General features: G+C 46.3%; 1 protein-coding gene across 1 annotated transcript; it reads right to left on the bottom strand.

The window, feature by feature from the left end:
• Positions 1–981: 981 nt before the first annotated feature.
• LOC141040725 (uncharacterized) lies at positions 982–4,232 on the bottom strand. The gene is made up of 5 exons (XM_073506840.1): positions 4,147–4,232; positions 2,145–3,784; positions 1,842–2,056; positions 1,145–1,756; positions 982–1,047 (listed from the first exon to the last, which is right to left on the bottom strand). The coding sequence occupies exons 1-5, from the start codon at positions 4,230–4,232 to the stop codon at positions 982–984; spliced, it is 2,619 nt and encodes an 872-aa protein (XP_073362941.1).
• Between the last annotated feature and the right edge of the window lie 9,204 nt (positions 4,233–13,436).

Raw genomic sequence — 13,436 nt, 5'->3', positions numbered from 1 at the left:
CCAACAATGTATACAACAATATATCCATCAATATATCCAGCAACAGAGTTACTCTATCCAATAGTATGCACCGTTGTCATGAACATATCAATCATAAAAAGATATAAAAAGAACCATCCACATGAACATAGTCCATTCCAGGCATTGATTAACTAATAAATAGCAAGATCACATCCATCCACATGAACAAAAGCCAGCTCCAGAAATGGCATTAACTAATAAATAAATCCATCCATCCACATGAACAAAAGCCATATATGGCATTGATTCTTAAAGTACACCAGCAAAGTACAATAAGAGCACCAGCAAAGTACACTGAGAGCACCAGCAAGATCACATTGTACCATAGGATGCAAGAACACACATGAAGTATCTAGTTTTGAACATTACATGGCACATGTGCCATTTAGTGGTTACCACTTGCATAGAAGTAGGCTCTCCATCCTCTGTTTCTACCACCAGAAGGTGGAGTAGCAGTAGATGTAGAGGGAGCAGTAGATGTGGAGGGACCAGATTGCCTTGGGGCAGAGAATGTACCTCTCCCTCTCCCAGCACCTGGTGCAGCACCTCTACCAGCACCAGTCCCAGCAGCTGCAGCTGCAGCCCCTCTCCCAGCTCCTCTCCCAGCTGTTGGTGTTGTTGTAGGAGTTGGATGAGAAGTTGTTGATGCTTGTGTAGTAGCAGCAGCACCAGCATTGGAATTCCTTGCAAGAGGCTTGCATAAACAAAGAAGGAAAATGAGTTAGTACTTAAAAAAATAGAATGTACAAGAAGGAAAACCTGTTACTACTTATTAGAGGATTACCACATGTTTGTTCTTCCTCAAAGCCAGCTCAGGCTTCAACTGCTTGTTGCAGCTTGTGTACCTATGTCCTTGCAGTCCACAATTGCCACATGTTATAGTCCCCATTCTTGATGTCTCCTTAGGCTTTGGGACTTCAAATTTCCCCTTGATCCTCTTCTCTTTCTTTCTTCCTCTCTTCACTTTAAATGTAGGTGGGTCAATGTCTGGACCAGGGGTCCTTGTCCAGTCATGCTCACCAGGAACTGGATAGATCATTGGTTCATAAGCTGCCAGATAAATTTCTTTCTTGAAGAACTTGCTGACATAATCCTCTGGTTTTCTTTTGGCCTTGTTTATTACTGAGATGGCATGGTTACATGGGATGCCACTTAGGTCCCATTTTCTGCACCCACATGTGTGCATTTGCAAGTTAACAGCATGGGTTTGCTGCCCACTTGTAACTTGCCACAAGTCCACACCAGCTTGAATTGGTTTGCAATATTTGGCCATCTCCTTCTCAACCTCTAGCTTCTCACTATAATGGGGTGTTATGTCCCATCTAGCTTTCTTTCCACTCTCCCTATTCCTATGCCACCTCACCATCTGCTTATCCTTTATTCCATCACACATTGTCCTAATTGGTTTCTTCCTAACATCTAGGACATACTTGTTGAACACCTCAGATAAATTGTTAACTACAAGGTCAGTCTTGCAGTTTGTGTCAAATGGATGCCTTGCCCATATTTTCTTGGGTATTTGACAAAGCCACTCCCAAGCTTGCTCACACTCAGCTATAAGGTCATTCATTGCAATGTTAAATTTGTGTTCACTATATGCATAGGCAGCATTATCCATACACTTTTTCAGATCTTCCCCCCTAAACCCAGCATTTTGGAAGTTTGCATAGATATGCCTAAGGCAGAACCTTTGGTTGCACTTAGGAAAGACATCATTCACTGCATTTAGTAGGCCCTGGGACACACAATTAAACTAGCTAAGCTACTATCTAGCACAAAACAACCATATAGGAACAATGACATAAGATGCAAGCACATACCTTTTGTCTATCTGACATTATTGTATATGGACCAAACCTTCCCACTTCTCCTCCTAGGCAGATTTTAAGTTGGTGTAGAAACCAACACCAGTTAGGTGTGTCCTCTTGCCCAACAATACCAAATGCTAGTGGGTATATATTGTTGTTGCCATCTCTACCAGTGGTAGCAAGTAGTTGAGCACCAGTAGTTAACTTAATGAAGCACCCATCAACACCTGAGCAAGCAAATTCAGTATTAAAAACATTCAAATGCATTTCAAGATGAAACAATATGTAACTAATGCACAAGGTGAACAAACTAACCAATGAATGGTCTGCACCCCTTGAGAAACCCTTCCCTTGCTCCATTGATGCAATAGAACATAGCATGGAATCTTGGACCTGGATGGGGGATTTTTTCAGTGGGTGTTGGAGTTACAGTAGTGACTACTACTCTACTCCCAGGGTTTGTATCCATCACTGTCTGAGCATAGTCTTTCAACCTAGGGTATTGCTTCTTGTGGTCTCCTAGCACAGCATCAATAGCTAGGTTCTTTGCCCTATATGCCATTGACTTGGGCACATCCACACCATACTTCTCCATGCAGGCATCAATCAAAGTCTGAATGCCAGTTGTTAGATCAGATCTGAACAGTGACTCATACTTCTGTGCAAGCCACTTGGCACTTACCCTTGTTGTCTCTGTACTAATAGGGCAAGTGTGCTTAATTCTCATCTTCTTAATTACAAAAGTAGTTTCACCTTTTATAACTACTGCCACCATAAAGAAGTTGCAATGTTTTTGGTTGCATTCTACAATTATTCTTTGATCTGAGTTCCTATGATATTTGAAGTTTCTGCCTTGAGTGATGTGTAAGTTCAACAAAGCCTCTCTGAATTGATGTTGATCCTTGAAACACATCTGTAGACATAATTGCTCATGTGGTGCCTCCATTTTCTCATTGTACCATTTTCTAGGAGGCCTCTGCTTTGCCCTGCTCTTCCTTTTCTTTGGCAGCACAAATGCCAATGGCTCATAACCATCATCATCAGCCTCCTTCAACAATCCTTTCTGTTCTTCATCAGATGAAGGTTGGAAATCAGGTTCCTCCTCTTGAACTACACTTGAATGTGTCCTTGTTGTAGGCCCTTTCCTAACTGGAAGCTTCTGTTTCTTCTTCTTCTTCTCTTCATGTACAATTACAGTTTCTTCATCCTGTGAAACAACCTTGTCATCTTCATCCATTTCAAAAGGTTCCTCAACCTCTGTGTCACCAGAGTAGTGCACCATTTCTTCCTCCTCAGATTCTTCATCATCTGTTTCTTCCTCTTCTACTTCATCATACTCTCTCTGTTTCTTTCCCTCATCCATCTCTATGTCATCAGCATCACCCATATAAAAAGGGTTTACATCACTGTCATCTTCACCTTCACAATCAGAACCACCACTGCCATCATATCCCTCTTCTTCTTCTATTTCCAAAACAGCTTTCAGTTTTCCTTTTACATTCTTGCTCTCTTGTGTGCAAACACCAGTACCATGAGCTACTAAACTGCAGCTGCTACTCTGACTTTCAAAGGCAACTCCTTCTTCATCAACAGCATAGATGGGTGGCTCACTGAGATCATATAACACAGGCTCTTCATACACAACAGTGGATAATTCTTGCCTCTGAAACTTGCTGCAAGGAGGTGGACATGCCCTCACTAGCAAATTTAAAACCTTACACTCCTCAACCTGCCTCTTTACTAGTTGCAACTCAGCATTACTCTCTACCATCTCCAATCCTTTCTCCCCTAAATCTGGATTCTCAATGTGAAACAGCAGATCATATTCACTAAATCCTTGGGTTTCCATCACTGCAATCATATTCAGGTATGTTACATCTGAACTGCAGAGCTTCAGCTCTAACATTTCTGAAGCATCAAAAAAGAACCTAACATCCAAAATGTCATCATACAAACTGCAAAATGAAATAACAGACAAAATTGGTTAATAAACAATTTTACTTAACATATTGTCTAACATATAAACAAAGATTTGTTTCAGTTAACATATAAACAGAGTTTTGTTTAAGTTAACATATACACAAGTTAACATATAAACAGAGCTTTGTTTAAGTTAACATATAAGCAAAGCTTTTATTTACCCTAGCTAGGTAACACCTAATGCTGCTCTAGTTAGGACTCATGTAATCCACTATACTACTCTGCTCTAGTTAGGCCTAGCAATTAGAGTGCTAAACATGCAGGCAGTACACTCTAACCCTAATCCCCAATTTCAGTGAGCAAGAATGGAGCAAGAATGGAACAGTGGAGCACTTACAGAACACCACCGAAGCCATGAGTCCAGTGATGGGCGGTGCTAGGGTTGTCCACCCAAATTCGCGCCATCCGCAGCCTCTGCTCCATCGACAACGCCGGCTCCGCAAAATCTTCCTCCGCGCTACTCTACTCCGAGCTGGAGTAGCCGCCACTGCCATCGAAGCGGGGGAGGTCGCCGCCGCTCGCATCGCCCAGGCCATCGCCGCCTGCCGGAGTCGCCGAGGCCATCGTCGCCTAGGGCACAGCGGCCGCGGGGGAGAGGAGGGCACAGCGGCCGCGGGGGAGAGGAGGGCACAGCGGCCGCGGGGGAGAGGAAGGCACAGCGGCCGCGGGGGAGAGGAGGGCACAGCGGCCGCGGGGGAGAGGAGGGAGGTGACAGCGCCTGAGCTGTTCGATCGATGGCTACGGCGGCGTGGTGCGGCGGCGGCGGGGCGGGCGGGGAGGCAGCCGCCGGCGAGGTGCGAGGAAAAGGACAGGGCAGAGCGGGGTCGGGGCCTGGCTCGGTCGCACCAACGGCCGAGCCGGCCTCGTCCGAGTCAGCGCGCAGCCAGCGCAGGCGACGCGCGCACTGGCCAGCGTGGCGCCTGACGGGCGGGCCCATCGGTCAGCTTTAGTGTCAATACATACAAAACGAGCTTTTAGTCCTTTTTGCAACGGCTAGCCCCAATCTTGGTACTGACACGTAAAAATTACCAATCTTGGTACCAATTTGTTTTCAATGCCCCAATTGTGATACTTCTGTGCAATTTACACGTGGGAGTAATATAAATTGCCAAAATTTATGCCGAAAAAGGAGTAATATAGATTGAAGGAAGTACTCCCTCCATCTTATAATATAAAAGCGTTTTGACAGACTACACTAATGTAAAAAAAAGGCTCTTATGCTTTGGAAGAGGGGACTAGTATTTATTACCTGTGCGAGGGCGACGTGACAAGGTTGCACGGAGACTTGGACATGCGTGGTAATACGAGTTATCGTACCGTACCAGTTTGCTACTGTATATGGTACTGACGGGGTTACTGCTGATGGATGCTGCCGGGAAGCGACACCAGTCGATCGGTTGTGGCTGCACTACCAGTACGTGTACTGCAGCCCAAATTATGACGGTGTTTATTACGTACTCCAGTCTCCAGGAAGCGAAATCATCACATTTTATTATGTCGTGGAGCTTGAAAAACACAGCAAGGACCAGAGACTCGTGTTCCACAGTCTGCGAACTCGAGGCCGTACATTGCATGCATGGGGAGCGAGCGTGACACTTGATCATTGGGCGATGATCACGACCCTAATCATGCTGTTTTCCTGCGGCTAACTCTGCAAATCTACATTACGTGAACCCAGGTGCTACATATATACAGCCCCAGTGATCAGCGGTGCAGAGTCGGAGCAGGGCTTCGGTTGTCGGTTCTTCCCCGATGTGCTCGACAGGTCTCTTATACGTCTCGCCATGCCATCGCGGAGTTGGAGCTGCCCTGGATGCTAGGTAGTGACGATGACAAGTGGCTGGTGGTCTTCGAGGAGGTGTTGGTTGGCGCCAACTCTGTCCATTTTTTCTGCCTTTTGATGGTCTTCTCAGTCGCAGCTGTATAGGAGCCGCACTAGCGGTTGATTGTTCTTCTTTTCAAAAGCTTTACAGTTTTTTTTCACCATCAAGTTTGGATTGCTTCCCATGAGTTCCGTGTGGTAGCTTTATAGTTTGACTTGATACATACTGTATGTGAAGCACGTACCAGAAACAATTAGGGCCTCCAGTGCCTTTTGTTGTTGTTGAGAATTGGCGCGTTTTACTCCGGTCGACCACTCACTCCGTAATCCGTATCACACGCACACCGCACGATTCGTTGTAGATGGGTGAAGTGTGACCGGCTAACTGCGTGCACGGCACATATACTTGGACCGCTGGACGTGCGTGCGTGCGTGGTAACAGGAGTGATTGTACTCTTCTTCTTATCTTACTAGTACCGTACTAATGTTTTGTTTTGCTGCGTACGGCTGATGGGTGCGGCCGATCGACAGGCGACACGCACGCACTCACCTGCCAAGTTGTAGCGGCAGCCAGCGCCCAGCGGTACGCGACTACGATGGTGTCAACGTCGAGGACCGGCCTAGCCAAGCCTAAGCTACGGCCTCGTGTCCCATCTTTCATGCGTGCATGTGCCCGGGCTCATCGCGATCGCAATCTCTACGGAGGCGTACGTACGTACCCGGCGTGTCGCTTGATCGTGGGGCTCATCGTCGATCAGGACCGATGATCATGATGCCTTTGTGCGACCGCGGTACACGCATCTTTCTTTCTTGCGCATCACATCGCCGCATCGCCCGGTCAGACGCCCGGCCGGCGTAGGCGCTCGCGGTCCCGACCATGACAGACGAAGAGCACCATCCAAGAGGGATCTTTTCCCTGCATTTATTTTGCGAGAACCAGCTTCCATTTTTTTTCTGCAGGTCACCTCACAAGCAATTTTCACCAGCCTTCTTGCGTAGCAATTGCAGTTGCATCGCCCTCTTCATCCGCACCGGGAGAAAGAACATGTTCTATCCGCACTATATGTATTTCGCAGCTTGCAGGTCACCGCAATTCTCACCAGCCTTCTTGCATAGCCATTGCAGTTGCACCGCCCTCTTCATCTGCACCGGGAGAAAGAACATGTTCTATCCGCGCTCCATGTGTTTCGCAGCATGCAGGTCACCGGCAATTTTCACCAGTCTTCTTGCATAGCAATTGTAGTTGCACCACCCTCTTCGTTGCACCGGGAGAAAGAACATGTTCTATTCGCACTCCATGTATTTCGCAGCATGAAGGTCACCGACAATTTTCACCAGCCGTGCCAATCAGCCATACGGAGCAAGACAAAACGTTAGTACCAATCAGCCCACTAGTAGAAAAAGGGCTATTTGTCCCGGTTCATAAGGCCCATCTGTCTCGGTTGGGGAACCGGGACTAAAGGGTCGTTACTAATGCCCTAGGCCTTTAGTCCCGGTTCTTATACTAACCGGGACAGATGGGCCTCCACGTGGCCGCTCCGGCGAGCCCAGGCACGAGGGCCTTTGGTCCCGGTTGGTAGCACCAACCGGGACCAATAAGCTTCCACGTGTCAGCATTTCAGGGGCTGGTTTTTTTTTTTTTTTGAAAGAAGGTGGTTTAGGGGTTTTGGGAGTTAATTTAGGTTGGTATAGGTAGCTAGTAGAGAGATGTGTCCTCTCTTATCTCCGTGCTACTGCTATGCCTAAACATGACTTAGATTGAAGTGAGGCAACATGTGGTGCATGTCGAAAGTAATACTAATCCTAACTTGATCAAGTTTGGATTGTACTACTTTCGACATGCACTACATGCATGTTGCCTTCACTTAAATCCAATCCATGTTCATTTCACCCACAGATATATAATAACTCTTCATGCTCGCATCATGCATCATCATAATAACAAGTCCTACTAATCATCAGCATACAACTTCTACTCGTTATTAATAACAAGTCATACGATCATCATCCTGATAGTCATCTAACCAACCCTACTATGTTCTTAGCACATGATCATCAGTATTAGGTAGGACCTAAATACCCTCTTTAAGGTAAAATAGCATAAAACAATATAGACCCTGACTCTCCATTATGGAGAATGGAGATCATCATGTCTCCAATTCTTGCGCTTCGCTTCCTTTTGCTTCCAAGAACCTCCTTACGACTATCCATATATTTTTTTCCATTTTTTGATTAGCATGTCTCCACTTCTTTGAGAAATCCGGTATGGACAGTTGAGATTCGTAGGATGACATGGATATATGTTCAAAACACGAAGGCTGCCATTCTGATACATCAAATGAGGCACACAATCCTCTGGGATTCTCTATTGAAAAACATAGTAATAACTTCATAGTTAGCAATGATGTACTAGTTTTAGAAGTATGCAAAAGATGCACGGATGTCGTAATAGTAAAAAATCTTACCAGGGTATCTCCATGGTAGTTATCGTAGTTCAACGCGTGCACTAGTGGCACGTATTGACCATAATGTTGAGGAGTTTGATTGTAGATATTGTAATTCTCAATATCAGTACAAAATCCGACCAGATGATTTTTCTCATGATAAGTTAATGCGGAGCCATCGGTGTAGTGGGTTTTGTCTACCATGTTCCGCACATTGTTTGAACAATCAAAATAAGCTGTCAATGGAAATAAGCTGTCAACTATTTTGAAATAAACAATATAAATTAGTTAATAACTATTTTTTAGAAACTCGCATAGCGGTAGAATTGGAGGCGTATCAACAAGGATCCAAATGTCCATATTGTCTTGCTCGATTTCAGGATCACCAAGATCCATGGTGATAAGCATACCCACATCAAAACCATACATCTTGCAAAGTGCTTCCCATTTTTTGCAACCAAAATGGGTTACGCTCTCAGAATTGTACAACTTTACTTCAAAATCCACACCATGATGGGTCCTTAGATGAATTTTCTTTGTTTCGAAACTTTCATGGTCTTCAAAACCCATCCTCTTCAAGACATAGCGTCTTGCATGGCATGGGATAAGCTAGTCGAATTGTAAAAGATGAAAAGTACACGTTGAAATATTTGAAGTCGTGCTTAATTACGAAAAAATAACACTTGTCGTCGTTGCGTACCGTTTCAACACCGAAGGTCTCCTCCAGCTTAATGCTGAAGCGCCGATCTTCGTCCAGGTGAGGCCTGTCGCACTGACCTCGGTCGTTGTGGCACCAGTCGCACTCCCCCGGGTGACTTTCGTCGTCCGAGTACGACATTTCCTATGTTCATAATTCAAATATTAAACATCCACAATTAAATATATGTAGTAAAAAACCTAAGTTAGATCATTATTATTCATCACGGGTTGACTATCGGTCTGTCGAGTATTTTGTTGAAAACTCTCAGCTCACGTGGTGTATACATTCGACCGTTGGCGATGGTCGCTCATATGCATACGCCTTGCATAGTGCTCTCCAATTTTAGCATTCAAAGTAGGAGTAGTTTTCCAATTTGAGCATTCAATAAGCAAAATCAAATCACAAAATAAAGTAGTATTCAAATTAGGATGCATTCAATTATAAGCAAAACTATATCATCTCCATGTGTCCGTACATCGTCGAATATTATCACTAATACACCTCGAATACTATCATACATATAGCATCGCCAGTACAACTAGAACCGCAGCGCCCGACGGGTATCGGCGCGGGCGGTGGACACCCAAAGAGAAGGAACCATCACAGGATCGCTCCAGTGAGATCCCTGAATAACCTACCAGGTATTGTCGAACCTGCCTCTACGCAACCAACCATGTAGCGACGGACGTGCTCGTCCTCCTCGCTGACACGGTGACGTACCACCTCCGCGGTGTCCGAAAGCCTCGGCACCGTCACTGTCCCACGCGACCGCCACCAAACAAGGATCGGGTCAACGACGGGCTGGCTCCTCACCAACCTACGCCCCCCGGAAGGTAGCACCTCCCAAAACCAGCCCGGCGGAGCCCAGTCCCGGACATGGCCCCTCTGATCAAGCCGGCCTCCTCCGCCGAGTCGATGACGAGGATGCGGGATAGGCATCGTCGACGTCGATGCGAGAATAATTGCTTTAACTAAAAAAACAAACTAGTTCTATTAATTTCCTTGCTAAAAATAAACTATTTCTATAGTAAAATAAACTAGTTTTGTTAAATCAACTAGTTCAAATACTAAGCACTTACTATAAATAGAATAAAGTAGTACTTACTAATTAAAAATAAACTAGTTTAACTAGTTTTATTATTTTTCTAATTAATTATATTAAACACTTTCTCTTCTTATTCTATGAACAAAATTACAACAGAAAAAAATCATAAAAATTCTCTGAATAAATTACAACAGAAAAAAATCATAAAAATTCGATGAAAAAAATTGACATATTCTTTGCATATATATGAACACACAAACATTTGCATATTCAACAATAATATCACCCAAAAAATGTATGAACAGAAAAAAAATTCTAACTTTTGCATATAATTCATTTATGAACAAATTACAACAACTCAATTAACTACACATCTAAACTACGCATCTAAATTAACTACACATCTAAATTAGGAAATTCATATATGGAGCTCACTGCGCAACGGGGCGGCGATCGACGAGGATGCAGGACACGGGGGCGACGGTGAGGGGCGCGGCGACGGGCGATGAGGAGGCAAGGGGCGGCGACGGCAACGGTGAGGGGCACGGCGATGGGCGGCGAGGAGGCAGGGGCGCGGGGCGGCGACGGCGTCTGGGCGGCGCTGGATGGCGTCGGAGGCAGGAGCGACGACGGCGACGGTGAGGCGCAGAGGGGCAGCCTGGCGGCGTCGTCGGGCGGGGAAGACGAACTGAATGAAAAATTTCACAAGTGCTAGTTATATAGACAAAGCATTGGTTCCGGTTCGTGACAGAAACCGGGACGAATGCGAGCTTTAGTCCCGGTTGGTGCCACCAACCGGGACCAAAGGCCTCTTTTCAGCAGCCCAAAGGGCGGGAAGCGGCGGCCTTTGGTCCCGGTTGGTGGCACCAACCGGTACTAAAGGGGTGGCATTGGTACCGGTTGGTGCTACGAACCGGTACAAAAGGCCTTGTGCTGCTGCGCCCCTTTAGTACCGGTTGGTGCCACCAACTGGGACCAAAGGCCTTGTGCTGCTGCGCCCGCGTCGAAAGTTTAGTCCCACCTCGCTAGTCAAGAGGGGCGCGCAGTGGTTTATAAGCCCCACTGCCGCACCCCTCTCGAGCTCCTCTCCATTGCAGGCTTACGGGCCTAATTGACACTTCTATGCCTGATGGGCCTACTGGGCCTTCTTCTGGCCTGAATCCTGGCCCATGGGTTGGTTTCTAGTCGTATTCAGGCAGTGGTGGCCCAGTAGGTGGCATATTTTTTAATTTTTTCCCTGTTTTTTTTTTCTTTTTTAGTCATCAGGGCATGCATGTATGTATTTTCTCCACCTCCAATCCTAGAGGGCATACGACCTTCTTTGCTGCGTACGTACTGTCGGGCAATTCGTTATCCTTTGGAAGCTTCTTCTTCAATATTTTCAGTAGCTTCTCAAATCCTTTGTCAAGCACATCATTCTCTGCCTTCTACTGCAGCAATTCCAGTACGGTACCGAGCTTTGTGTTGCCATCTTCGCAATTGGGGTACAACCCTTTTTTGTGATCCTCTAACATACGATCGAACTTCAGCTTCTCCTTTTCACTTTCGCACTTTTCCCTTGCATCAACAATGACCCGACGGAGATCATCATCGGGCACATCGTCTGGTTCCTCTAGATCTTCAGCTTCCTCTTGATCTTCAGCTTCCCCCGTTGCAGCATCACCGTATTCAGGGGGCACATAGTTGTCATCGTCCTCTTCTTCTTCGCTGTCTTCCATCATAACCCCTATTTCTCCGTGCTTCGTCCAAACATTATAGTGTGGCATGAAACCCTTATAAAGCAGGTGGGTGTGAAGGATTTTCTTGTCAGAGTAAGACCTCGTATTCCCACAATTAGGGCATGGACAACACATAAAATCATTCTGCTTGTTTGCCTCGGCCACTTCGAGAAAATAATGCACGCCCTTAATGTACTCAGAGGTGTGTCTGCCACCGTACATCCATTGCCGGTCCATCTGCGTGCATTATATATAATTATGTGTGCCAAAAGTAAGAAAATTAGACAAGTATCTATCTAAAGTAAGATTTTTTTTCTTTCAGAAAGAAGATAAGAACAAGAGGCTCACCACGGTGGTGCCGGCGACGAGATCGGCGCGGGCGATCGACGGCGGTGAAGACGAGGACGGGGCGTGACGGACCACCAAACCTAGACAAATCTCGAAAAAAATGGAGCTCGGAGGTCGAGCTTCGAGAGGAGAAAGCTTAACTAGTGTGGCTCGGACATTTCATCAAACACCTCACATGCATAAGAGGTGAGCTAGATCACCCAAATGCCCTTCCTCGCCGGCCAGCAAAAAACAGAGCACTGTGGAGTGCTCTGCTCGCCAGCGATGGGGTATGTATAGGCAACTCATTTGTCCCGGTTCGTGGCAGGAACCGGGACAGAAGGATCCCGGTTCGTGGCTGGAACCGGGACTAAAGGCCATCCTTCTGTCCCGGTTCCTGCCACGAACCGGGACCAATGGTTGTGGGCCAGGAGCGAGGCCCATTGGTCGCGGTTCGTGCCAAGAGCCGGGACAAATGGGCCCAGACGAATCGGGACCAATGCCCACGAGGCCCCGGCCGGCCCCCTGGGCTCACGAACCGGGACAAATGCCTCCATTGGTCCCGGTTCGTGGCAGAACCGGGACTAATGGGCTGGCCAGGCCCGAACGAAAACCCCTTTTTCTACTAGTGGCCATACGATCACTCCTGTTACCATGCAAGCACGCACGCACGCACGTCCAGCACGTACTGGCCAAGTTGTAGCAGCAGCAGTACGTGACTATGATGGTGTTAACATTGAGGACCGGCCTAGCATAGCTATGGCCTCGTGTTTCATCTTTATCGCAATCTCGACCGAGGCGTGAGACTTGATCGTGGGGCTGATCGATCAGGATCAATAATCGTGATGGTTTCGTGCGACTACGGTGCACGCATCTTTTCTTGCATATCACATCGCCCGGCCGGCGCACACGCTCGTGGAGCGCGCGGTCCTGATCATTAACAGACGAAACCAGCTTCCTTTTTTTGAAGGTCACCGGCAATTTTCACCGGCCTTCTAGCATTGCCATTGCTGTTGTACCGCCCTCTTTATCTACACAGGGAGAAATAAGCTGTTCTATCCGCACTCTATGTATTTAGCAGCATGTCAATGGAAGAAGGGTGACGTGTGCTTTCGGATTCAGGACAGGAATTCAGTAATCATCTTTATGAGTTAAATACACTGAAGGTGTCTCAATTTGTTCTGCGCAATCAGTTTAGTGTCTAAAGTTGCAAAATAGTTCAGGCGTGCTTACGGCTGGAGCCCTGATGTAGCATTTGCAATGATTTTCTCTTGTTCTTTTGCTATAGCACCCCGTAGGTGCAAAGTTTAGTATCTTAGGTTGTAGGAGTTTATTTCCCGGCCCTGATGCAAAATGTTAGGCAACATATGTAGCGACGATGCTTTGGGAGCGTTCTTTTGTTGTAGCATCCTCTAGGTGTAGTTTGAAGTGCCTCAAGATGTAGTAGTAGTTTTTCGTGATGTATATGTTAGGCATCGATGTTTAAGTTTGTATGAGACTTTGATTTGTATGCTGTGACTCCATTTTTGTAATGAAAATGGGGGCCGTGTGGCCCCTTTAATTGAATTTTT

Source organism: Aegilops tauschii, chromosome 2 (assembly GCF_002575655.3).
Source record: "Aegilops tauschii subsp. strangulata cultivar AL8/78 chromosome 2, Aet v6.0, whole genome shotgun sequence".
NCBI classification, from domain to species: Eukaryota; Viridiplantae; Streptophyta; class Magnoliopsida; order Poales; family Poaceae; genus Aegilops; species Aegilops tauschii.
This window is presented reverse-complemented; position numbering and strand designations above follow the sequence as displayed.